Here is a 26,586-nt window from a genome sequence, read left to right as displayed (position 1 = left end):
TATGAGTATCGCAAGGTAAACTGGTCACTCAAAAAGCAACAAGGTGGCACACACTAGAGTCCTTTATGATGTGTGTGTTTTGCTTGAGTTGTGTACAAATAATGCATAGAATGATACATTATAAACTTTCGGGTGTATCTGTCTGTATGTTTCTGTGACCATTATGTAAAACTAATATTAAATGTCCAAATAAAGATGATTAAAGTTCAGCTATGAAGTGTAACCTGCCTTCAAATAATCAATTGACTCAAATCTGAATGTTTATCTTTGTGTCATTGAAGTACAGAACAAACTAAAGATAGAAGGGAAACATTTACGACATTTCCCCCTCTAATTTATTTTTGGAGTGGGCTGGTGATTTATTTAAGCGTGCAGGACCTTTCAATTCTATTCTGCGCGGCTTTACAGGGGTGGTATCTTAAAGGGGCCAACTAGTCCGTGACCTACTCAGGAGCTTTTGGGTTGCTGTGCACACGCACATCGTGCAGGTAACATTGCACTCAACTCTATTCATTCAGCCGTATAAATCTGGAGTAGTGGCTCACAAGAAAAAGTTTGCATAACTTTTTTTGCTTCATTAAGATTCATAATTAATTCCTATCTTGCATATATCATTGATTCTACATGTAACTTGTCTGCAGTTTTTCAATCAAGAGCTCGAATGAAGTGTTTATTTGCAAAATCTAATGTCACGTGGTGCCGCCAGCATTTTGGAATGTGCGTTTCCTGTACCAGAACCTCTGCCAGAAGGTCGTAGATTGGCATTTGATGGTTTGGACAGAATTTACAAGAATTACCCTAAAAGCTGGCGATGGCAATGAGTTTTTTGATTGCTACAGCAATATTCTTGATGCCTACTTAATGATTTTTAACATACGCAGTAATTGTCTTTCTGCTCGGGTTAATTTAAATGCACCATCCCAATTATACCGTCTTCCTGATTTATTGTGCTACAACACTGACAGCAACAAAAGCAACCAGACAACAGAAATATCGATACTGACATTTTAAATAAAGCTCTAACAAATGACCCTGATCAATTTTAAAACACATCATTCAACTTCTAAATTAAAAAAAAAATAATATTTATAGATCAAGTATGTTTTTGTGAAGGTGCGAGTTCCAACAGTAGCACTTAGAAACGCTTCGAAGTGAACGTGGTATATTTTAGGTGAAAGCTATAGCTCTTTCTCCTCACTATATGCAACAAGCAATTCCTAATAATAAACAATACATGGTAGATCTTGAGATTGGTGACATATTTATATTACATACAGGACACATGTCTTAACCATGCACAGCATTACAGTATCACATTTAACACTATTGTACAAAAATAACAAATGACACAGTGTATGGATAAATGTCTAGCAGTTACACATATTCTGTGCATTTTCACCAAGGAACCCAAATTAAATTAAACCAAAAACTCCAAAATGTTGACAACACTGGATTTTAATCAGGAGCTGTCAGCACACATTGTCTTAAATGAAGTGTAGGGCACGCAGATCCAAAAAAACAAAACGAAATAACGGGACGCGCCATGTTTCTGGTGTGTTAAGCAACTTGATCTCAAACAGTCACATTAGTACAGAGGCATCATTCCATGAATGGATGAGGGCAATGCTACTGTGGGTAAAAGTGCCATAGATATTGTTTTAGGCTCTTTATTCTCAATAAAAAATATCTCCCATTTGGTATATTTATCTGTACAGCAGCGGACTGAGCCCTACATTCATAGCCTTTTGTTGTGATGATGCCCCTGCAGATGGAACACTGTGAGATCCACTTCTACCTAGTAAAAGGAATCCGCTCAGAGGTTAGCATTCCATCAGCAGGTGAGTGAAATACTAAACGTCCACTTTGTTCAATGTTCTGTTGACTATTAGAAGCCCTTTATATAGCAATAGGCCTCCAGAGATGACAAAAGAATGTACATTAACCAAAGCATAGCGAACATTGCTGAGGTTAAAATCTTGGCAGTCCGTGGTCCACCCAACTCACCACCAATTTCTGGCTTCCTTCGGTACAATAACACACCAAAGTTTATAAAAGCAAATATGGTATAGAGAGTGACTGAAAAGGCCAGGTTTCCAGGCAGCACTATAAAATCCTTTCCCTGAGCATTCCAATAGATTGCTGCAACTGTCCAGGCCACACCAATTCCTAAGAAAATATTCACAGCATTGCTCCCGGTCACATTACCGATAGAAGCATCAGCATACTGGTCTTGAATTGCAGCTACTTTGCTGGCAAAGGTATCTGTAAAAGAGACAAAAACAAAAAGCAAGCTAAATTGTAAGATTATCCATGGATCAAGTCACAGTATCCATTTTCATTGCTTTTTACAGGCTGAAATATTATTGTAATTCACGCGTTGGAATCGCCACAATCTCCATGTTGCTGTGGAACAAATTCGCTCACCTGAGGAAAAAAATAATTGTTAATTTTAGCAAGGCTTTGTTGGCCACAATTACACTTAGTTTCTGAGCACTATTTTCCGCCGTGAATTCATAAAATGGTCCAGGGAAATGCTTTGGATTTCTGATGTACAAACCAGATGCAGGAGCCTGACTTTCAGATTTAATTTGGGCCAGCTCTGATTTCAGACAGCAACAGGGACTCCTGAAAGCAGCCCAGTTTAAGCCTGTAAAAACAGGAGGGGGGGGAATATAAACCAATTTCTATCTGGGAGCACGTGTAAGCCAGAGAAAGTGAGAAAGGGGGCAGCAAGAAGCAGAGGTGGACAGAAACGAGAGAGATTGAAGAGAGCAGGAGAGAAATATAAATGCGGAAAGCACATTGAAAGAAAGAAAGAGACAAAGAGAGATAGATAGAGAGAGACACGGACATAATCTTGAAGAATGAGAATCACGCAGGAGGGGCATAATTTTCCAATTTAGGCACTGAAATGAAGGAGCAGAATTTTTATTCCTTGGTGTAACTTGTTCATTTAAGTAACATTATCTCATCAGCTCCAATAAACAGTCTTGCAGCTATTTGCCCGATTATTACTGGGACAAGCCCTAAAGTGTTCAAAGTAAAATATATTATTCTGAACTTCAGTCACTGTGCCATTCAGAACACGACAATATCCCACAAATAGAATAGAAATAAATGACTAATTAACCTGTCTTTAGCAGTTTCGAGGAGAAACATTGACCGGGACTCTGTTTTTGCAAAAAATGCCATGGGATCTTCAGTATCCACCTGAACTTTAGGAACAGGCAAATGAGGGCAGCAGGGTGGCGCAGTGGGTTAGCCCTGCAGCCTTACGGTGCTGAGGTCCCAGGTTTGATCCCGGCTCTGGGTCACTGTCTGTGTGGAGTTTGCACATTCTCCCCGTGTTTGTGTGGGTTTCTCCCCCACAACCCAAAGATGTGCAGGCTAGGTGGATTGGCCACGTTAAATTGCCCCTTAATTAGAAAAAATGAATTGGGTACTCTAAATTTTTTTTAAAAGGAACAGGCAGTTGGAGTCTCAGTTTTAATATCTCACTTGGCGAATGGTTCTTCCAACAGTGCAAGACTCCTTCAGATTGCAAAACATTTTGCCTCCACTTCTCTCCCATGAAAAAAAATAATTCTAACAGAAGTTATCCTCATTATAATGCTGTATTTTCAGCCTCATGGAGAACAAGGGCTAAATTTAAAGGTCCCCCAGAGGTGGGGTGGCAGGTGGATGGTGCGGTGAGGACGGCCTTGAGTTTGGGCGTAATGGAATAGGTACCTTTTCTAATCCCACCTTCCTGCACCCGGTCTATAGCCCTGTAGCTTAGAGCATTAAAAGTGCAGATCCAGATACTTTTAAAAAAAGTTCTCTGCTCCCACCACCAACTCAGGAGTTCCGGACTCTCACTAGCCACTGCAGCAAAATGTTCTTCCTCATGTCCCCTCTGCAACTTCTGCCACTTATCTTTCCCCTGGTTCTAGACTTCTCCACCAGGAAAACAATTTTATTATGTCCACCCTATCTCGTCTCCTCATAAATTTGTACACCGCAATCAAGTGCATAGGGCAGAATTTAACTAAATGGGATCAAAGTCTCATCGATAAAACGTTGAGCCGCTTGTTTCCCAGTGCTCGTAGCACTGAGAAACGACATAAAACAGCACCCGCGTTAGATAAGGGCTTCAGCGGGCCGACGGGCCTCAAGTAGCCCTGTTTTGTACACTGAGGAGCTCTACTGAACTCCCAATCTCTTGAGCCCTCAAAGCAACCCACGACCCCTCCAAGCTACAATGCACTGTGAGAAAGTTGTCCCCCCCCCAAAACACCCACTTGGGATCATCACAACACAAAAAATGCCAGCTTGGCACTACCAGTCTGGCACCCAGGTGGCGCAGCCAGAGTGCCCAGATGGCACCAGCAGTGCCACGGTACCACCCTGCCCAAAGGGCATGTGCCTGAGGGCCTCCGATCCCTGGGACACCCCCACGAGTGCCGTTCCGTCTGGTCTCCACTTGTGGCGATTGGTATTGAACGGCACTCGCCTGAGGTCTGTGAGGCAAAGGAGTTAAATCCCACACCTCAAGTGCCTTGGGAATCTGCACATTAAGGTGAGACTTGTCTCACTTTAATATGCAGATTTGCTAAAAGGTAATCCGGTCCACAATGAGCGGGACTTATATCGCAATGTCTCGCGAGATTCCGTTACATCACAGCGATTCAGCAGTCCTGCACTGCCGCTCATGCGCACAACGGCCATCTCCGCGCCAGCGCATGTGCATGGTGGCCGTCTCCGCGCAACATAGCGGAGACCTACAGCGGGCACGCACGGAAAGAGATAGGCCCCTACAGATCGCGGGCACCCCCTGATCGCGGGCCTGGACACCATGGAGGCCCCCCTGGATTCAGATCCCCTGCCCCCCCCCCACTCCCCCGGCCCCAGGACAGCCACTACAGCCGTGGGTCAGAGCTCCTTCCGGGTGGTACGAGGTTGGAATCACACTGGCAGGAATTAGGCCGGTTGACTGCGGAGAATCGCTGCGGGGGCCTCTTTCAGCGGCCCCCGACCGCCGCCGTATCGCTGCGTGGGCACGATTTGCGCCGATTCTCCAGTCGCCGGAGAATCGCTTCCCAGCATCGTGGGAATTTCCTGCGTCACCGGCGATTCTCCGACCCGGTGCGGGCTTGGAAACCCGGCCAACATATTTCACAATTCCATTCTGTGCTCCAATGATATAAGGAATCAGTACTTCAGAATAGTCTTGGGTCTCATACAAAACAATCCAACATGAAAAAAGCTCACTTGTAGTTGGGTATTCTTTGTATCAACTGTGAGAGATTGGGCTACAACTTATACCGACCACAGCTAGTTTAAAAATGAGGGGGGCATAGATAAGAATAATTTTATTTCTGAAAGTCGTGAATCTTTGGAACTTTCTTCCCCAGAGAGGGGTGGAGACAGGGTCATTGAATGTTTTTGAGGCAGAGGTAGATAGATTCTTGACTAACAAGGGAGTCAAAGGTTATTGCGGATCAGTGGAACGTGGAGTTGAGGCCACAATCAGATCAGTCAGGATTTTATTGAATGTCGGAGCAGGTTCAAAGGATCGGATAGCCTACCCCTAATTTGTATGTTTGTACATTTTCTGGGACATGGGTGTCGCTGCCTAGGCCAGCATTTATTGCCCATTCATAATTGCCCTTGAGAGGGTGGTGGTGAGCTGTCTTCTTGAACCGCTGTAGTCCCTGAGGTGTATGTACACCCACATTGCTGTGAGGGAGGGAGTTCCAGGATTTCGATCCAGCGACGGTGGAGGAACGGTGATATATTTCCAAGCCAGGATGGTGTGTGAATTGGAGGGAATCCTCCAGGTAGTGGGGTTCTCGGGTATCGGCTCCCTTGTCCTTCTAGATGGGAATGGTCATGAGTTTGGAAAGCGCTGCCTCAGGAATCTTGATGCATCTTATATATTTGTTTGCCCTGTGTATTTTCTTTTCATGGAATAAATGATCTGTCCGAACTGTATGCAGAACAATACTTTTCACTGTACCTCGATACACATGACAATAAATAAATCCAATCCAACTGTTCGGATGTTAAAAAGTACCATCTGTATTCACCTCCAGATATATTCAACATTAATTAAATAATATCTGAATAAAAATACATCACTTTAAACGCTACTTAATTCCTAATTAATCTCTACATTATAAGCTGAGTCAAATGATAATAAAACTGGCACAATGGATGCCTCTAACGGTGTTTTTAAAAAATATTCCTCACTACTGTATGAACCAAGCAAGTTGGGAACAAGCTTTGTATTTAATAGCTCTCACCAGAACGTGCCTCTAAATTCAAGCAAGCTTTACAGTTTCCCTTCATTTTCTTGAATCTCATTTGGCACCTTGGTCTCCCACTTCAGTGAATACTCCACTCATAATTTTCTCATTGTAATTCATTTCCCAATTCCATTCTTGGCTCTTCTCCCAGGCTCCAATCTATTTCAAATCTAAATGTGTTCCTTCCTACTACTTATACTTTACCACTGCCAACAAAATAATAAAAGGGTATCACTATTGCATTTGCTCATTCAGAATAACACAAATCTTGTTTAAAATACCACCGCCTACAAGTTCCCCTCCAAGCCACACACCACCCTCATTGGATGCTTGGTTGCTCCCCCTTCCACAAACATTCACCCGCTCCACCACGGGCGAACAGTGGCAGCCGTGTGTACCATCTACAAGGTGCATTACAGGAACTCACCAAGGTTCCTTAGATAGCACCTTCCAAACCCACGACCACCTAGAAGGACAAGAGCAGCAGATATATGGGAACACCACCACCTGGAGGTTCCCCTCCAAGTCACTCACCACCCTGATTTGGAAATGTATCGCCACTCCTTCACTGTTGCTGGGAGAAAATCCTGGAATTCCCTCCCTAACAGTACTGTGGGTTCACCTACACTTCATGGACTGCAGCGGTTCAAGAACGCAGCCCACCACCACCTTCTCAAGGGCAATTAGAGATGGACAATAAATGCTGGCCCAGCCAGTGATGCCCACATCCTGTGAAATAATACAAAAAAGAATCACATGTTCCTAGGCAGCATTACTGAATCAGTGTCTGGTAATCATAAACTGTGCCCTGTAATACTGTACTTCATGTATTAGACTACTGAGTCTGCTACAGAGGATGACTGCCTCAGTTTATACTCATCTTGTCGACGATTAATCGTAGAAATCTTATTTACCAATTTTTCCTGAAGAGGACAGTCACTAGATGTTTAATTATAATTGGCTAGAATGTGTTTCCTAAGTGTTGTGGGGGAACCTGATGGTTTTAAATGAAAATACAGTCTGAGAAGGACCAACTGCAATAGTATATCAGATTTATGGTCACGCAGACATCGTGCAAACCTTCCCTTTTTTGATACTTTTGTTGAACTTTATTATATAATTCATTGATTTTTTTTGCAGGAAAAGAGATCTAGGTCAACCTCCTCAACTTCTGGCACTGGATGCTGGTGTGGAGCTACACACAGTGAGAACACGGAATGTGAGTTAGGTCTACAAAATAATCCTGAATCCTTACTGTATATTGGTTCATGGATAATAAACATGGGGACTGAAATCGTGCTGCACAGATTTGTGAATAAATGCATTGATGTGTGAATGTTTTCTGTCTTCTAGTTTTAAAAGGCTAATAGTTAGGTCAAATATTCCAAGGCGTGGTAATCACTTCATTTCATTTCGCTGTCGGATTGCCACCGCGCTCCTGTCTGTGTCCTGTCAAGTTAGGTCTATAAAGTAATGATGGGCATAGATAAGGTAGATAGTCAACATCTTTTCCCAAAGGTAGAGGATTCTAGAACTAGACAGCAAAGGTTTAAGGTGCGAGGGGAGAGATACAAAAGTTGTGAAGTTATTTTCCTTTCGGCCTGGACAACGTAGCTGGAGACAAGCTACACCCACTGGTGGAAGGCTCAAGATCTTGAGGGCAAAGATTTAAGGTGATTGGCAAAAGAAGCAATGGCTGAGCAAAATCCTCTTCATGCAGTGAATGGTTAGGATCTGTAATACACTGATTGTGAGCCTGGTGGAGGCAGGGTCAATCGAGGCATTCAAGGTGGAATTTGATTGTTATCTGAAAAGGAAGGACAGGGCTATAGGAACAAAGCAGGGGAGTGTCCCTTGGCAAATTGCTCCTCCAGATAGCTGGCACAGACAAAATTAACTGAATGGCCTCCTTCTGTGCTGTAACAATATTGTGATTCTACATCAGTATTAAACAATCCATCTCACAATGTCCACATCTGTAAGGGGCGTGATGTTCCACGCACTGCCCCCTCCCCCACTGTCAGGATGTCTGGTTGCAACGAAAGTCAATGGACATTTTACTGGGCTGCCGAATCTCTCCCAGCGGGTCCCTTCATGATGGGGCCAGAATATAACCATGTGATTTATAATAACCTGTGCTTTCAAAACAAGTCATGAAGAAAAATGAGGAGGAGGAAAGAAATCCATAATGAAATTCTGTATTCCACAGCCACAAAGATGTTGGAGGTATAAGACATTACGGGTACGATTTTACTGACTTCATTAGTCCATGGCGCGATTTAACAGCCTTGTTGCGCCTGACTTGATGTTGGGACGAGGATGTTGAATCTCGTGAGATTTACAGCGCTCGAAACGCCTCCCGAGATTTAACGGTGTCTTGCGAAACGTCACAATCTGGATCATGGACATGCTCAAGATTATTTAAATATGCATTTCGGCATTTGCCAGGTGCTAACGGCTACGCCTGGGAGACATCCCCCAAGTAATGTTTAATATTGGTTTCCACAAATGTGGACCAGTTGTAATGTTACCTGGGGGAGGGGGTGTCTCCCAGGCCATTGGAGACTCCTGGGTTTTCGCAGGCAGGTCAGGGTAGCACCCTGATACTCCCTCTGGTACCCGGGCACCGTGGCACTGCCAGACTGGCAGGGGCACTGCCAAGGTGTCAGGTTGGCCGAGTGCCAGGTTGGCACTGCCAGGGCTCTGGCCTGGGGGGGCCTTTACCAGGTGAAGGTGGAGGCGAGATACTGTGGGTGTGATCCAAAGGCTACGCTGCCCTGAAAAGCGATCTTGCGAGATGTTGTGAGGTGAATCCGGTCCATAGTGTGTTTACGCTGGGGGGAGGAGGGGCGGGGTGGTGGGGAGGTTGGGGATTGATTAAGGGCCTCGGAGATTGGGACACCAGGGGCTGGTTCTCCATTTCAGGGACTATGTCCCCACTCCGTCATAAAAACTGTGGCATTTCACGCCAGAAAAACTGGCATGAAAAGGCCACATATTCATCGCCCTGCAGGGGGAGAGCCTCCAGCGGCCGTGCCATGCTCCATGGTGGACTCAGACCGTGGAGTTGACTGTGGAAATAGTGCCCCTGATCGGCCACGTGCCCGACCTGGACCGCCTGCCTAAAAATAGTCCAGTCCCGTATGAGGCCCCCCCACCCTCCGATCAGACCGCCCAGACCATGGCGGCCGCACACTGAGTCCGCATACGTGATATGCCAAGTACACCACTTTTCGGGGCCGGAGAATTGAGGAACCGTCGCCGGTCCCAATTCCATGCGCGAAAGTGGATCCTCCGCCCCGGTGCTGTACGCGGTTTTGGCGTTGGGATGCGAAGAATCCAGCCCCTGATCTCTTGTGACAATGGGGAGTTCTGGCAAGCGGAACTTCCCATTGTACAAAACGGGACTATGTGCGGCCTTGGCCGTACATTCCCTATTCAGGCCCCTTATTCAACGCGAGTCGCGTCGAATAGCCATGTGATCCTCGGCACTGTGAGCGCCAGGAAGCATGCAGCTAAACACGCTCGCTCGGGGACTTTGTTCTCTTTTGGGAGAATAGCGCCCTAAATGTGGGGTCTTGGTGGATAAAAACTCTCAGAAACCAAAACAAACCAGCAAAATGCTGTTGAATAGCGGGGTGTTCACCGGATCTGGAGCTGCCAAGAAACGCCCCGCTAAACCCACCCAAAACTGGACTTCGATTTTTTTCCTGTTGAATCACTCCTCATGTCTCGTTTCACATGATGTTTCAAAAAGAAATGATTAGATTTTTCCTTGATAGCTTTTTAACAGTATACCAGGAGGTTTTTGTTTAACCTAAAAAACTCAATACCACTAAACAGGGTATAACTACATGGCATAATTGGGCTAATGTTTGATCACCTGGGAGAAGCCACATATTACTAAATGGTGAACTATTTCCAGCATTGATTATACAGTGAATTGTTAGAAACAAATCTGAAAAGGGAATACAAAGAGCTTCAAAATGGGCTGAGTTCCAGCTTGTTTAGATGTGTGGCATGCATCAGCAGTGAGACATTTTGCCAGTGAATACGTCTGTTTTCCCTGCAGCCTTGAGCTAAGTATCCATGTGAGAGCTTAGTTGAATCAAGCTCTATTTGGCTTTGTGATAGTTTTGCACTTCAAATTCAGACGTAGTGGTTCTGAATTTTAAACCTCTCCGAACTAAAACTAGAACAGTGCGTTCAACTTAAAAAATCTTTCTCATGTGATGTTCCCGTACCAGCCTCCCCGGACAGGCGCCGGAATGTGGCGACTAGGGGCTTTTCACAGTAACTTCATTGAAGCTTACTCGTGACATTAAGCGATTTTCATTTCATTTCATGTTGGTTATGAAGAGTTGGCTTATAAAGACAGGAGGGTCATAACATGTACTATGAACATATCATTATGTACAATTGATCTTGCGTGATATTGCCGATGGAATTTCCTTTAAGGAATAGTCGTGGAAAATTCTGAGATTGATGTGCAGTCAGGATTTCTCACAAAAGCAGATCATCATTACCATGCTCCCTGCTGGGAACTGTACTTAAAGAGAAACACAAATGGAGATCGGGCTACTACACTGTAATATTGATTCTCTAATACATCTTTGATCTTGGCTGCAGACTAGGTCATGAAACACATCATTTACTCCTTGTACTGAAAGTAACTTATAGGTGGAATTTTACTCTCCCGCTGGTGGGTTTCGAGGCAATGGGGAGGGTTGTGGGATGGGGAGGGGCTTCGAAAATCCAGAAAGAATCCTTCCCTCTGGCCTACCCGCTTGGCCCTGATCTCTGTGAAATTTGAAGGAGGGCGATGGAGGTGTTGTGTGACTCTCCACCTTTGGGCCTATTGAAGCCCTTAAGAGTCCAATTAATGCCCCGCCATTAATTCCACCTTGCCACTATTTGACCCCAAAGCGGGTAGCCCAGTAGTTTTAGTTGCGTGGTCTGCTGTTGGGCAATGGTGGGTCGGAGGCGATCTCCGATTTGCAGGCTCGTGGGCCCATCAGAGGCACCCAACTCCAAGATAACACATACCCCATTACTAGTTGCAAGTTGCAATGAGGAAATAAAGACAAGATTTTGTGGCCGTGTTGCACTTGAGTGAGAAAACAACGCGGCCAGTAGCTCCCAGGAGAGGCCTCTCACAGGCTTCCCGGCAGCCTTCATGCCTCACAGGATCTACTCAAGAACCGCTAGGCATCAGAATCTGAAGCATGGCCAAAAGGAGTGTGACTAAACAGCGCATGCCTAATGAGGGTTTAAACCGACTTAGGCGAGTTGACCTGTGATCTACCGACATCCCGGGATCTACCAGCCTCCCCAATGAAGTTGCAGCCAGGCGTCGTTCAGTACTGGTTCACACAACTGTGGACCAGGCAGAACAGCACTCGGGGTTCCCCTGGGCCATCAGAAACCCCTGGATGGTCAGGGATAGTGCAGAGTGGCCCTTTGGCCTCCCCCTGGAACCATGGCACCATGGCACTGCCATGGGTCAGCGCCTGAGGGGAGGCCATTGCCATGAAAGGAGGGTGGAGGGGGGGTTTGAAGGGTGGGGGGATGCATGGCTGGTAAGCAGGGGCCTCTGGGAAGTTAGGGAGGGTGGCGGGTGGGGGTCCTGGAAAGGGGGGGGTGTATGTAAGAGGTGGGGTGAGGGTCTCTGAACAGGAGGGACCCCCAGGGGTCCCAGAGTAGGGTAACCTCACTTGGGCATGGTGCAGGGTGATGCCCATGTGTGTGCGGATGTGTGGGACCCACAAGCTCACTTAGAGATCGGGTTACCCTTTAAAAATGTTAATGGAATAGAATATAAAAGTAGGGAAGTGCTGTTGCAACTGTATAGGGCAATTGTGTGAGCACATCTGGAGTTTGCGCAGTTTTGGTCGCCTTACATAAGGAAAGACATTCGAGGCGGTTCAGGTTAGATTCATTAGATTGATTTTGGGGATGAAGAGAGATTGAGCAGTTAAGGCCTATACTCGCTGGAGTTTAGAAGAACGAGAGGAGATCTAATTGAGGTTTATAAATGCTAAAAGGCATTGACAGAGTAGATATAAAGCGGATGATTCGCCTTGATGGACATTCTAGAATGAGAGACCATGGCTGGATTTTTCGATTTTGAGGCTATGGTCGGAGCCTGTGTCTAATTGGGGGACTAGCAACTGCGCCACGTAAAGCCCCGGCTTTACCTGCAGATATGGATGGAGAATTGTCGGGTCCGTGTCCGCGCATGCGCATGGCGGCGACCTACAAAGGTCACGCCATATAACATGGCGCCGGCCGTGCTCAGACCCGGCCTTCCAGAGTGCCCCCCTGTAAACCCCCTCGCCAGCCCCCACCAGTCTGCCCAGCCACGGCCGAAGTCCCCCCGGCCAGGGGAACGGCTCCACCCCCCTACGACTGTGGCGGCGCTGGACTGTGAGCACACGTGTTCCACACCGTCGGGAAACCGGCCCATCGGGGGCGCAGCACCTGGGGAGTACCTCAGGTGAGGTCCTGAGGCCGTCCCAAAGGCGTGCAGCGTACTCAGCGATGGGGCTGTTTTTGAGGGGGCAGAGCATCTTAAAAACGGCGCCGCCCCAATTTCAGCATCAAAACGGATTCTCTGGCCAATCGCCGAATACGATTTCGCCGTCGGTAATCAGAGAATCCCGCCCAATGTTTTAGGCTAAGGGGTGGCAGATTTAAGACAGAAATGAGAAGGAATTACTTCACTCAAAGGGTTGTGACTCTGTGGAATCCTCTATCCCAGAGTGCAGTGGGCGCCAGAACATTAAACAGATGTATGGAGGAGATAGATAGGTTTAATTAGTAGCAGGGTGAACAATTATGGGGAGTGGGCAGGAAGGTGACGAGGAGGCTGAGATGAGATCAGTTATGATCCTATTGAATGATGGAGCAGGTTCAAGAGGCTGAATTGCCTACTTCTACTCCTAGTTCTTATGTTCTCACCCTGATCTCGCAAAAATGGACCCTTCCAACCCTCTTACCCCCTGGGCAGGGACTCTGCCGGAAATCATCCACCATCATTTACATTGGTGTCCGGCTCTAGTGACTGTCTGTAGCTCTGGCAGTGGCCAGCACTATCGCCAGACTAGGACTAAAACAGGCTATTGAACAATCAGTCTTGCTAGAGCGTCAGTGCTTTGCTACTCACCTTCCTTGAGCATTAGTCAAGAGACAGGCATCTGGGAGGAAATTAGTGAGTGAGGCAGAAGGGAGTGCATTAACCAAGTGATGTGCTATGCACGAGTGGATAGGAGAATCTGGGGACAAAGATAAGGAGAAAGATCTTGCCAACCGCAAGCTCAGGAGATATCTGCTCTCAACTGAGTAGATTTGAAAGCCAGATCTCAAGGGCCTTGCTTTTGAAAGAAGGATGCCTGTAGAGGATTAAACGTGTGTGCAGCCACTAGGATGAATCTAAGAATGTGCCGCAGATGCCAAAAGGGGTATGCTGTCAAATTTTGGCGGCAGAGTTTATCATTCACTTCTTGGAAGATGAGGGGGGGAAAAAAATCCCAAGTACTACTGACAAAAATGATAACTAATTCTAATACTACGTCTGAAGCCTGTTATTAGCCATTTCTGACATTTAGAGCCAATTATAAAAAAAACCTGCCTAAATTCTACCTTTCGTTTCACACTTTAGACAGAGACATCTGATTATACCAACCTTGGTTCTATTCCCTGTGCTTGGATGAGGAAATTACATTAATCATATAATTAATCCACAATCTTCGGTTTTGTTATTTACAGCAAATATTTGGTTGATCTGTATATCTATTAAATTTCCCAAAAAGTGAAATAGATACTAAAAATGGTGCAACCATAGCTGCACTTATTAACACAGAGGTATATATATATATTTATATTAAGGTGGCGGAACCGATCAGGGTGGCTATTGAGAGAGTGGAGCAAAGGCTGGAGGCTGAGAGAGAAGGAAGAGGACCTGGAGGAGGTAGAATCTCTGGATTGTGGCTGCCTGAGGGGATTGAAGGAACACAGGCCACAAAGTATGTGATGAGATTGTTTGCGAAGCTGGTGGGGAAGAGAGTTCATAGAACATAGAACATAGAACAGTACAGCACAGAACAGGCCCTTCGGCCCTCAATGTTGTGCCGAGCCATGATCACCCTACTCAAACCCACGTATCCACCCTATACCCGTAACCCAACAACCCCCCCCTTAACCTTACTTTTATTAGGACATTATGGGCAATTTAGCATGGCCAATCCACCTAACCCGCACATCTTTGGACTGTGGGAGGAAACCGGAACACCCGGAGGAAACCCACGCACACAGGGGGAGGACGTGCAGACTCCACACAGACAGTGACCCAGCCGGGAATCGAACCTGGGACCCTGGAGCTGTGAAGCATTTATGCTAACCACCATGCTACCCTGCTGGGTCTTTGATCATCCTCCCATGGTGAATCGAGCCCATACGGCTTTGAGGAGGCCGAAGGCAGGGGAGCAGGCAAGAGCGATATTGGTGGGTTGCATTGTTTCCTGGATAACGAGAAGATTCTGCAGTGGGCGAAGGAGATAAGAGAATGTACCTGGGAAGGAAATGAGGTGCATATATACCAGGACTTGGGTGCAGATTTGGCCAAGCGGAGGCCTGGGTTCAAACGGGGTCAAGACGGCCCTCTACAAGAAAAGAATGAGGTCGGGGTGCTGTATCCTGCTCATCTGTGGGTCACTCACCAGAATCAGAAATTTTATTTCGATGTGCCGGAGGAGGCGATCAATTTAATGGGAGACTTTGGACTGGGAGGCTTGTGAGGACACTGAACTTTGGAGATGCCAGTATGGGAAATGTGGCTGTGTAGGTCGGGCGGATTATTGTATTTGCTACATGTGGATCGGGTAAGTACGTTCAACTAATTTGGGGAAAGTGCGGGTGAGGGGTGGTAGAGGGGAAGGGGGGTAGATGGTTCCCTTGAGTGGGGACCACATGCTAGCAGGTAGGCTAGTTAACGGGAGTGAAGTGGGGGGATGATCCGTGGAGGGTGTGGGGAGGGGAGGTGGGGTGGGTTGGTATTTTTTTTTTTGCGGGGGTGGGGGTGGCGGGGGAGGGGGAATGCTGACATGCGCAGACTTGGTGTGGTGAGTTGGTTAAGGGGAGGTGGCGGCAGACATATCGGCAGACAGAAGGTGGGTGACCTGTGGACCTGGGGGAGCTGGTTAAAGAGGAGCTTTGGCTGATCATTGGAGCGGGGAAGTCCCTCTCCCTCCAACCCTGTTGATCACGTGGAACGTTCAGGGATTGAATGGGCCGATTAAGAGGGGTTTTGGACATGATGGGCTGGATTCTCTGTTTCTGCAGCTAAGTGTTGAGGCCGGTGTAGGAACCGTGGTGTTTCATGACCGGCAAATCGGCGCAAACCACTTACTGATTCCGGTACAGGTGAGGGGCTAGCACTGGCTGAAACACCTGCCTCCCGCACCGAAAACAGCCGGAGAATGGCCCGGGCCGTGCATGCGCACGACTGCCGACCTGCAGCGGTCGCACCATAAAACATGGCTCCTGCCGTGCACGGACCCAACCCACTATCCGCGACCCCACAGCCCACCCAATGGCCAACCCCCACCAGTCCCCCCAGCCCTCGCAGAAGTCACCCCGGCCAGCAGCACGGACTCCGGCCGAGTGTGGCGGTGCAGGAAACAGTACGCAGCCGCCACGCCGGGGTCATGATTTGTGTGACCACACGTGTCCCGCGTAGCCGGGAACTGGGCCCATCGGGGGCGGAGCATCGCAGGTGGGCCGGACAATGAGGTGCTAACGGAATTGCGAATGTGCGTCATTTCGGAGGGTGCGGAGCATGGCTGACCGGCGTCAAACCAACGCTGGCCCCGATTTCGGCGTTGGAGCCCATTCTCCGCCCGATCGCTGAACAAGATTTCTGTATCGGGCCACGGAGAATCCCGCCCGGTGTTTCTTCAGCATTTAAAGGTGGGGTACCAGACGAGCTGAGGAAGGGTGGGTAGGGCAGGTATCCCATTCGGGGTTGGATATGAAGACTAGGGATCTGGCAATGTTGATCACTAAGAGGGTGGCTTTGAGGTGCGAAGCATAGTGGCAGACCTTAGGGGTAGATCTGTGATGGTGAGTGGTAGGTTGGAGCACCTGTGGTGCCAGTGAATGTGTATGTCCCAAATTGGGACGATGTAGCATTTTTGAGGAAGGTGTTGGCAAAGATTCCAGATCTGGACACACACTGGCTGGTTATGGGGGGATTTTAATATGGTGCTGGATCCTAGGCAGGACCAGTCATGCCCCAGGTCCCTGAGGGTGTCGTCTATGGCAAAGAAACTGTCGGGGTTTATGGAACATATGTGATGGGCAGACCCATGGTGGTTTGGGAGGCCAATGCCAAGGAATTTTCATACTTCTGACACGTTCACTGGATATAATCCCGGATTCATTTCTTTGTCCTAGGTAAGGTACTACTGGTGGGGGCGAATGGAGTGTTCGGCGGTTGTGTTGTCTGACTACGTGCCGCGTTGGGTGGATTTGAGGGTGGCAAAGTGGAGTCCCCAACGGCTGCAGTGGAGATTAGGTTTGGGGTTATTGCTGGATAAGGAGGTTTGTCAGAAGATAGGGGTAGCTATCCAGAGTTATGTGGAGCATAATAAGATGGGGAAGGTTTCTGTCTCTACGTGGTGGGAGGCGCTGAAGGCAGATGTATGGGGGGAGTTTATCTCAATCTGGGCACACAAGTAGAGAGAGGAGCGAGCTGAGAGGTTGACGTTAATGGTCGCCATTTGGAAGGTTGACCAGAGATACGCAGCGGCTCTTGAGGAGGCCCTTTTGAAGGAGAGACAGAAGCTCCATGTGGAATTTGGACTTGTGCCCACGGGAAAAGCTGTGGGGCAGCTGCGCAGGGCCAGGGAGGCAAATATGATTATGGGGAAAAAGCCAGCAGGATGGTTGCACATCAGTTGAGGAGGCAGCTGGTGGTGAAGGAAATTGGGAGGATGAGAAATGGTGGGGGTACGGTGGTAATGGAGCCGGCGGAGGTGAATGGGGTGTTTTGAGCCTTGGAAATTGAATAGCTCACAGCCTCTGGTGGGGGGATGAGGCATTTTTTGGATGGGCTGGAGTTCCCGAAGGTGGCGGTGGCGCAGGGATTGAGGGCCCTGCTCGGGCTGAGGGAGGTAACGAATTGCGTGAGGTCGATGCAGAGGGGGTAGGCCTTGGGTCCGAATGGGTTCCCGGCCGAGTTCTACAAGAGGTTTGGGTCGGAGCTGGGGCTCCTGAGTATTCCTCAGTTTTGGATGTTCGTACAACATCATCAGCATAGAGAAACTCTCTGATGAGGACTTGTGCATCTTTGTCTCAGGCCTCAAGGCTGAACAGCTTTTGTCGGTTGTGGTATGTCAGCAGACAATCTCTGTAGATGACCAGAAGGCATTCGACAGCAACAAAGGGAAGAATATGCCAAAGAATATCGGTGTCAGAACACAATCCTGTTTTACCCCACTGTGGATCTCAGAGGGTTCTATTGTTCGCCTGTCATATCTAACCGTACCCATCATGTTATCATGGAAAGAGATCACATTGAGCAGATTCATCAGGCCTCCAGCAGCTCAAATTGACGGTCTCTGCTCACATGAGTACGAGATGCACTCCTCGCCACTTTGCAGATTTGCTTTACTATGGAATAGCAATCTGACTCCAACTTTTTCGGGAGTCCTTGTGATTCCAACAGTGTTTTGAGGTTTGTTGCATTCCACTTCTGCACTCTTGTGTGGAAATGCCGGAGAGTGTCTCTTCAATTGAGTCGAAGAACTATTGGATTTTATCTGGGTAGGCAGTATGGCTGATTTTGATACATCAAATAATTCCTGCTTTTGATGAAAAAACTTCAAAGTTTGCATTCTAACCCTGGTGCACACTAGGAAGTGTATTGCAGTCAACTCTGTGGTAGCTGCATGTGTTGAGAATACTGTTCAGAGTTATGTCTGGTATTGATCAGATCCAGATGATGCCAATGCTCTGATCTTGTGTGTCTCCAGGACACCTTATGGCGTGCTTTGTTCTGAAAGGTGTTAGTTACACAAATCTGGTGGCAGCAGCAAAGTCCAAGTAGTCAGTCTGTTCTCATTTATTTTCCCAGGCCATATCAGGTAAGGTAAAGTCACCATAATCCCAGATGACCATAGGCTGCTTTCCCCTTTGAGGGGAAGAGCTGACTGGTGGTGATTTAATCTAAGTATCACCACACCTCAGACAAGGTGAAAGGTTCAGAAGGCGGACCTTCATGAATAACCTCAGCCAGTACGGGAATTGAATCCTTGCTCTGGCCTCGCTCTGCAGCATGAACCAGCTGTCTAGCCAACTGAGCTAAACTGGCCCACAGGCCATGATGTCTGAGGCTGAAGGGCCATGTCTTCTGGTTTGCAGCCACTCTTGCAATGAAATTTCCCAGGAAGTAAAAGGGTTCTGATTTAGGGATTCTACTCATAGCAGTGTCAAGCTCTTCACAGAAGTAGTCTTTCATCTCTGCGGTGAAGTAGGGCGTTGGAGCATGGATGCTCATGAGGTTAACTGGCATGTTTCAGTGGAGAAGCGACTGGAGAGAACACATTCCAAATGATCTGTGGAGTGTAGCAAGTTCTCTCTGAACTGTTCCCATGCCAGATGAACATATGTGTTGTCTCCGGTGTTGGAATTGGTGCAAGCGACGCCTGCGTCAACGGGCCTCCAGGCCCATCATTCTCTCCTTCCTCGGTGGCTAGCACGGGCGCCAGAATGCTGTGTGTTGCTCCGGCACCGAAAGCCAGCCCTACACGGCTGGCGCGGGTCCGTGTGAATGCCGCTGATTCTCCAGTCGCTGGAGAATTGTTGGCTCGACGTGGCGGGATTCGCCCCCCCCCCCCCCCCCCCCGGCGATTCTCTGATCCGGCGTGGGCTCGGTGAATCACGCCCAATGCTTTTTCCTTCAGTGATCTATTTTCAGCTCGCCTGGTTTCTTTTTCATTCAATTTATGTGGGCAAGGCCAGCATTTGTTGCCCACCACTAATTGAACTGAGCGGCTTGCTCGGCCATTTCCGAGGGACAGTTAAGAGTCAACCACATTGCTGTGGGTCAAGTGGCAAATATAGACCAGGCCAGATAAGAATGGCGGATTTCCTTCATTCAAGGAAGCTAGTGAACCAGATAGATTTTTTATGAACAGTCATTAATCAACAACTGTGCTGTGGCGGCACGGTGGCACAGTGGTTAGCACTGCTGCCTCACAGCGTCAAGGACCCGGGTTCAATTCCGCCCTTGACTCACTGTCTGTGTGGAGTTTGCACTTTCTCTTTGTGTCAGCGTGGGTTTCCTCCGGGTGCTCCGGTTGCCTCCCACAGTCCAAAGATGTGCAGGTTAGGTGGGTTGGCCATGATAAATTGCAGGTTTGATTAAGGGGAGTGAAGTAATGGGTGAAGTAATCTTTCATAGGTCAGTGCAGACTCGATGGGCTGAATGGTCTCCTTCTGCACTGTAGGGATTCTATGAACAATCAATTATTGTTGTCATGGTCACCATTACTGAAACTAGTTTTATATTCCAGATTTATTGGCTGGGTTCAAATTCCACAATGTCCCTAGAACATTAGCCTGGGCCTCTGGATTACTGGATACGTTACCACGACACCACTGTCACACCCTTGTAGGGATGCTATGTCAAGGTTCAACATATCAAGCTCCATGTCGATCATGGCTGTCTCTTATGAGCCACTGACCAGCTGAAATCTTATGCACATGTGCTTGATGTTCCAGTTTGCGAACCAAAGGGTTGGCATCTTTCTTTTTGTTGGTTTACCTGTTACGGTGAATTGCTTCCACTTGTTGAGCAGACACTCTTCAGCTCCAAGCACTCATTAAAGCAGATGGACAGTCGTAGGTCAGCAGCTTACCAGTCAGGTCTGCCTGACTTCACATAGATGGTGGCTGATCAATGGCCATGAAGGTCCCTCCCACTTTGGGAGACAGTCCGAGGCACCCATTCTCTACTCAAATCAAGTTTGGCTTATCACTTGTAACTGCTGTACCTTGGGCGGGATTCTGCAGGAATCGGTGGGACGGGCAACTCTGGCGCCGAGAAGTGGCGTGAACCACTCCGGCGTCGGGCTGCCCCAAAGGTGCAAAATCCTCCGCACCTTCAGGGTCTAGGCCGGCGCTGGGGTGGTTTGCGCTGGCCGGCTGGGAAGGGGCTTGGCGCCACGACAGCTGGCGCTGAAGGGCCTCCGCCGGCCGGGGCGAGTTGGCGCATGCGCGGGAGCACCAGCGTGCGCTGGCATCAACCCAGCGCATGAGCGGGGGGGTTCAACTCCGCGTTGGCCATGGCAGAGGACCACAGCGGCCGACGCGGACCAATAGAGTGCCCCCACGGCACAGGCCCACCCGTGGATCGGTGGGCCCCAATAGCGGGCCAGGCCACCGTGGGGGCACCTCCCGGGGCCAGATTCCTCCCCCCCGGCGGACCCCGGAGGCTACCTGCGCAGCTAGGTCCTGCCGGTAAGTACCTAGTCTAATTTACGCCGGCGGGACCGGCCGAAAACGGGCGGCCACGCGTACCAGAGAATCACCGGGGGGGGGCTGCTGCCAGCGGCTGCCGGCTGGCGCGGCGAGGTTCCCGCCCCCGCCAAATCCCCGGTGCCGGAGAGTTCGGCAGCCGGCAGGGGCGGGTTTCACGACGTCCCCCGGCGATTCTCCGACCCAGCGGGTGGGGTCGGAGAATCCCGCCCCATGTGTTGGGCTGATTTTGAGGCTATGTCCCCACGCTGGCGTGGGAACGGTTGCGTATTGCTACAGTAAAAATTGGGTAAAATGGCCATCGATCCTCCGTTTGGTTGGGGGCTAACAGGAAGGCAGAGTAGAGCACCCGGCTCTAGCTGCCGATATGGCCCAGAGAATTGCCAGCTCCATAGCCACGCATGCTCACAGCGGCGACCAGCAGCATGCATCCGCTGCTCGCGGACCTGGCCTACGAAACAGTTCCCCCCCCACTGTGCGCCGCAGACCATCCCCCAACAGTGCCCCCAACCCCTGGCAAAGTCCCCCCTGCCCGCGGATCGGGCCTTCCCCGACTGTGACGGCGCTGGGCTGAGTCTGCAGCCGCCACACTGAGTTGCCGACGGATGAGACCACACGCGACTGAGGCCGTTGGGAACTCAGCTGGTTGGGGTTGGAGTATCGGGGGGGGGGGGGGTTGAGCCTCAGGTAATGTCCTGAGGCCGTCGATACGGCGTACTCTGCTTTGGAGGGGGTGGAGTATCGTGAAAGCGGCGCCGCCCCTGATTTGGGCGTGAACGGGTATTCTCCGGCTGATTGCCGAGCGCAATTTCAGCATCAGCAACTGGACAATCCCACCCATTGTGTTAATATTTGTAGTGAAGCTGCAGTGCCAATTCCAGGGCCAGTTACTGATTGTAGGACTTTCAGCTATGGTAATGTAACTGAGTGTCATGGGGAATAGTTAGATTGTCCCTTTTTGCAGATGGGTATTGCCTGCCACATGTGAGGATCAAATATTTATCAGCCAAACCCGGAATCTTGTCTAGTTTTTTGTGCATTTGGGAATGGACTGCATTAGTATCTGAGGATTTGTGAATATTTCTGAACATTCTACAATTGTTAGCGAATATTTTCACTTTTGACCTTATGATGGAGGGAAGGTCATTGATGAAACAGCTGGAGATAGTTGGTTCCCAGACACTACCCCAGGGATGTCCAAGGACTCAGGTAGTTGACCTCCAGAAACCACAACCGCGGATGTGTTAGGTACAACTCCACACAATATACAATGTATATATGTGCCTCAGCTATGTGCAACACAATTTTTGAATACGCTTTTTGCAGGATTCATCATTGATGGATGTATTGAATAAAACATACCATGTGAAAGCCTTTATAGCTCATCAATTAATCATTCGGGATTGACAGCAATTAGTTTTTGTTTCACTATATTTTTCAAGCAGTTTCTTCCTTTACATAGATGTTACCTACCTCCAATCTAAGATTCGGAAAATTCCATGAGAGACAGGTAGTATAAGCATTTTCTGAGAAAGACTAGGCAGTGGACTGTATATAATGTTCCCGATGTGAGTCTTGCTCACTGTTTTGAGGTCCTTTGAGAAACCCGTGTCGCCTCTTTGGGGGGAGGACTAACCAAATTTAGTGCCAGAACCCCGGCCCCCACCAGGGTTTATGACGCCAATCAGAAGCCGGCAGCTCTTCCCTGTGGGCAGGGCCATATGGAGTGGTGGTGGCTGCTGTTAATAGTGCTCCAGGAACTTAACAAGGGGTTGCTGCTGGATCCCTGGACTCAGGTCAGCGAGGGTGGGATGGGGGTCATAAGGGGAGAGTCACTGGCGAGATGGAGGATGACTTTCAGTCCCTCCCAATCCCGCTCCTTCTGATGCTAGATTCTTCGATTGGGCACAGAGTGCCGGCCACTGAACAACCCACCACCCCCCTTAAGCTGCAACCCATTAAGCTGCTTGCAAACCCAACAGTGTTTGCTGGGCAGCCCCTGGGAGGCACGGGTAATTCATTTCACCCCCTGAGCCATCATTAAATTCTAGTGGGCCCGTGGATAATTGGTATAAATAAGTTCATTGGTAAGCCTAACTGATATCTTACCATGAGCAGGCGAGTTTCCCGCATGGATCCATTCCCACCTTTAACTTGATCGCTGGATGTTTTCACACCACTGGGAGACGGACACATGGGCTGAAATTTTCCAGCTGTTGGGATTTCTTGTTCCCGTCGACGGCACACTCCACCAGCGGGTTTCCCAGCGGCGTGGGGTGGCTTCAATGGGAAATCCCATAGACAAGCGGCGGAATAGTCAATCCCGCTGCCAGCGAATGCCGTGCCGCTGAGAAACACACAGCTGGGGAACTGGTGAATCCAGGCCATGGTCTCTCCCATGACTGAGTATTACCAGCAATGTTATAAAGCAGAATTTGATAGCAAGCCACATAAAGCCTTGTGACAGATGACCTGAGGCTTGGCCAGGTTTTAAGAAGTTCCTTAAAGGGGCAAAGAGAGGTAGAGAGGCGGTGATGTTTAGATGAGAGAATTTCAGACATGAAAGCTGAGGCAGGTGAAGACACGGCTACTAATGAAGAAGTTATTGAAACTGGGACATCCATGATTAGAGTGTTAGAGGAGTTGTACAGGTCCTTCCTGTTTATTTCCTTATTTCCCCTTTCTTTTATTTTGCCGTTATCATTTTTAGTCCATGTGTGATTAATTAACATGTATCTTTAAGTCAAGCAGCAGAGATAATAGGGAATTGAGAACACTGTGCTAGTTTGAACACGAGCTTCAGACTTATTGGCACCAGAGAGATGGGCTGGGACTTGGTTTGATTGATTGGTTTGGAACCGATGAATTGGCTGAAAAGGCGGTATTCTGCCCGGTAACAGGTGGTGATTGGACCATATCCCAGTGGGATGGTTCTCAGAGACATGCTTACTCGCTCTCTCCAGAATGAGAATGCTGTATTCCTGAGACTGCAGATAACCTGGATGAATGAATCTACAGGAAAACCATTACAGGATGTAGCCAAATACCAGGACTCACACACACTCTCTCGCCAGAAAGGCAGTGAGCATTGCATTTCTAAAACTATGATGTGGAGACGTCGGCGAAGGACTGGGCACAGTAAGAAGCCTTACCATACCCGGTTAAAGTCCAACAGGTGTGTTTGGAATCACGAGCTTTCAGAGCGCAGCTCCTTTATCAGTGACTCATGGGAGCAGCTCGGACACCAGTCTCAGGAGACCCTGGAGCTTGAGTCGGAGGATGACACTGACTTTCCGTCACAGCTGTCTCCAACACCCTCCACCGTCCCAGAGTCACTCAGCTCAATTGGACACTTTAGTGAAGAGGCTTCTGGGACATTATTTAGTGCTCACCACAAGTTGATCTGGTACAGCAGGAGGAGGGAGGAACTCACGAGGGGGCAGACAGTCGGAGGGCAGACCGACCCCAGGAACTAGCTGCCATCCAGACGCGTTTCAGGCTTCTGGAACAAACAGTCCCAGCAATCGTGGAGCTTTCACCCAGACGGTGGAATGTGCTACCGTGGGCAGGAGTCAGACATTGGCATACGATGCGGAGCACCAAGAACGGGTTGTCCTCAGACTCCATCGCATGGACCAGACCCGCTGTTAGTGACAATCCAGGGCCCCCACCCCATAGCGCAGGAGGTATGTATCATGGAGGAGGTTGCTGGCAGGGGGGTGGCCTGTGGGAATGAGGGGGTGGAATAAGGTGTCCATTGCCCCAGGCCAGTACCCCCCCCCCCCCCCCCCCCACCCAGGTAGGTGAACCTGGAGATGATCGATCGGAGCATCCCATGTGTGTTGGCCCTGGCTCACAAGTCGTGCATCCTCTCGTGCCTGCCTGGGTTCCATGTCCTGCCCATCTTCGCCCTCCCCCACCTGGTGTTCATCCTCCTCCTCCAGAACATCATCCGTCTGCTGAGCGATGTTGTGGAGGATGCAGCAGGTTGCCACGATGCGGGCGACCCTCCCAGCATCATACTGGAGGGCCCTTTCAGAGTGGTCCAGGCACCTGAGCCTCATCTTCAGGAGCCTGAAGAACTGCTCGATTACGCTCATGGTTGCTTTATGGGCGGACATCTTTGTGGTCTCCGGATAGAAGTCATCAGCCACGGCCGCAGTGCAAAGCCCCTGCTGCTCAGCAGCCAATTCCCCCGGGGGGGGGGGGGGGGGGGGGGGGGGGCCTCGAACATGTCAGGAATCGTGAGTGTGCCAGGATGAAGGCGTCGTGCACACTGCCCAGGTAGCGGGCGCAGAGGTGAATGATGCATAGCTGATGGTGATATGTCAGCTGCATGTTCATCAAGTGCTGCCCCTTTCGGCTGGTGTAGAGCGGCCTGTCATCTGTAGGTGCTCGTAAAGGGACATGCATCCCATCGATGACCCCCTGGACTAGACATGCCGCCCGAGCAGCCTGGTGGGCTCGATCCACATTGATGTAGATGTATTGAGCCGCCTGGGCATAGAGGTCCTCCGTGATGCCACGGATGCACCGAGGTCTGAGAGATCCTGGACAGGTACCCACCCCATTGGGTAAAGGTTCAAGGCAACCGTTACCTTGACAGTCATCGGGAGCAGATGTCCTCCCCCCATAACCCTGTGGTGCCAGGTACGCCATCATCTGGTAGAATCGTTGCACTGTCTCTCTGCTCAGCCGGAGTCTTCGACAGAATGCCTGGTCCAATAGGTCCTCAAATGACAAGCGGTGTCAGTACATGGAGGGCGGAATTCTCCGCTCCCGCGATAAATCGGGAAGGCCGTCGTGAACTCGGCCGAGTTTCACGACGGCCTCGGAGGCCGCTCCTCGCACCTTATTCACCCCCACCTAGGAGTGGGGGACTAGGAGTGGCGCTCAGTAACTCGCGGCCGCCGGGCCTTGACGCTTGCGTCAAGGCGGCGCTCCGAGAATGACGCGACGTCAGCCGCGCATGCGCAGGTTGGCCGGCTCCAACCCGCACATGCGCGGCTGACGTCACGACGGCTGACGGCTCCAACCTGCGCATGCCCGGTTGCCATCTTCCCCTCCGCTGCTCCGCAAGACGTGGCGGCTTGATCTTGTGGGGCGGCGGAGGGGAAAGAGTGCGTCGCTTTGAGACGCCGGCCCGACGATTGGTGGGCACCGATCGCGGACCAGTCCCCTCCCGAGCACGGCCGTGGTGCTCACTCCCCTCTCCGCCCCCCACAAGCTTCAACCGAGCATTTGCCGCCCATGTTCACGACGGCAGAGACCAGGTGTGGTTGCCGCCGTCGTGAACGGCAGGCCGCTCGGCCCATCTGGACCGGAGAATCGCCGGTCGCCGTGAAAAACGGCGACCGGCGATTCTTCCGAGCGGGGGGGGTGGGAGAAACGTGGGGGGGGGGGGGGGGGGGGGCGCCAGTGCTCATGTCGTGAGTCGCCCGACCCTCCCGCGATTCTCCCACCTGGCGTGGGGAGCGGAGAATCGCGCCCGAGGTCTCTTGCGGCGCCTCCTTGGCACCGCCTCCTTCTCAGCCTGTTGGACGGTTCACTGTCCATCATGGGAGGCAGCTATCTGTCCCCCTGTGGCATGCTCCGCTGCTGCAGCTTATACTGGGCAGGTTTAGAACAGTGGGCTAAACAGCTGGCTTGCAATGCAGAACAAGGCAGCAACGCAGGTTCAATTCCCTCCCCGAACAGACGCCAGGCTACTAGGGGCTTTTCACAGTAACTTCATTGAAGTCTACGTGTGGCAATAAGGAAT

The 26,586-nt window shown here is 49.7% G+C and overlaps 1 protein-coding gene across 7 annotated transcripts in view; it reads right to left on the bottom strand.

The window, feature by feature from the left end:
* Positions 1-1,145: 1,145 nt before the first annotated feature.
* slc8a1b (solute carrier family 8 member 1b) overlaps positions 1,146-26,586 on the bottom strand; it is a 356,896-nt gene continuing 331,455 nt past the window's right edge. For all 7 annotated transcript variants that reach the window (XM_038799133.1, XM_038799137.1, XM_038799134.1 and 4 more), the window contains one exon: positions 1,146-2,262. In XM_038799133.1, coding sequence (XP_038655061.1) covers positions 1,886-2,262 — 377 coding nt within the window. In that variant the 3' untranslated portion in view covers positions 1,146-1,885. The remainder of the gene's footprint in view (positions 2,263-26,586) is intronic.

Source organism: Scyliorhinus canicula, chromosome 6, assembly GCF_902713615.1.
Source record: "Scyliorhinus canicula chromosome 6, sScyCan1.1, whole genome shotgun sequence".
Lineage (NCBI taxonomy): Eukaryota > Metazoa > Chordata > Chondrichthyes > Carcharhiniformes > Scyliorhinidae > Scyliorhinus > Scyliorhinus canicula.
This window is presented reverse-complemented; position numbering and strand designations above follow the sequence as displayed.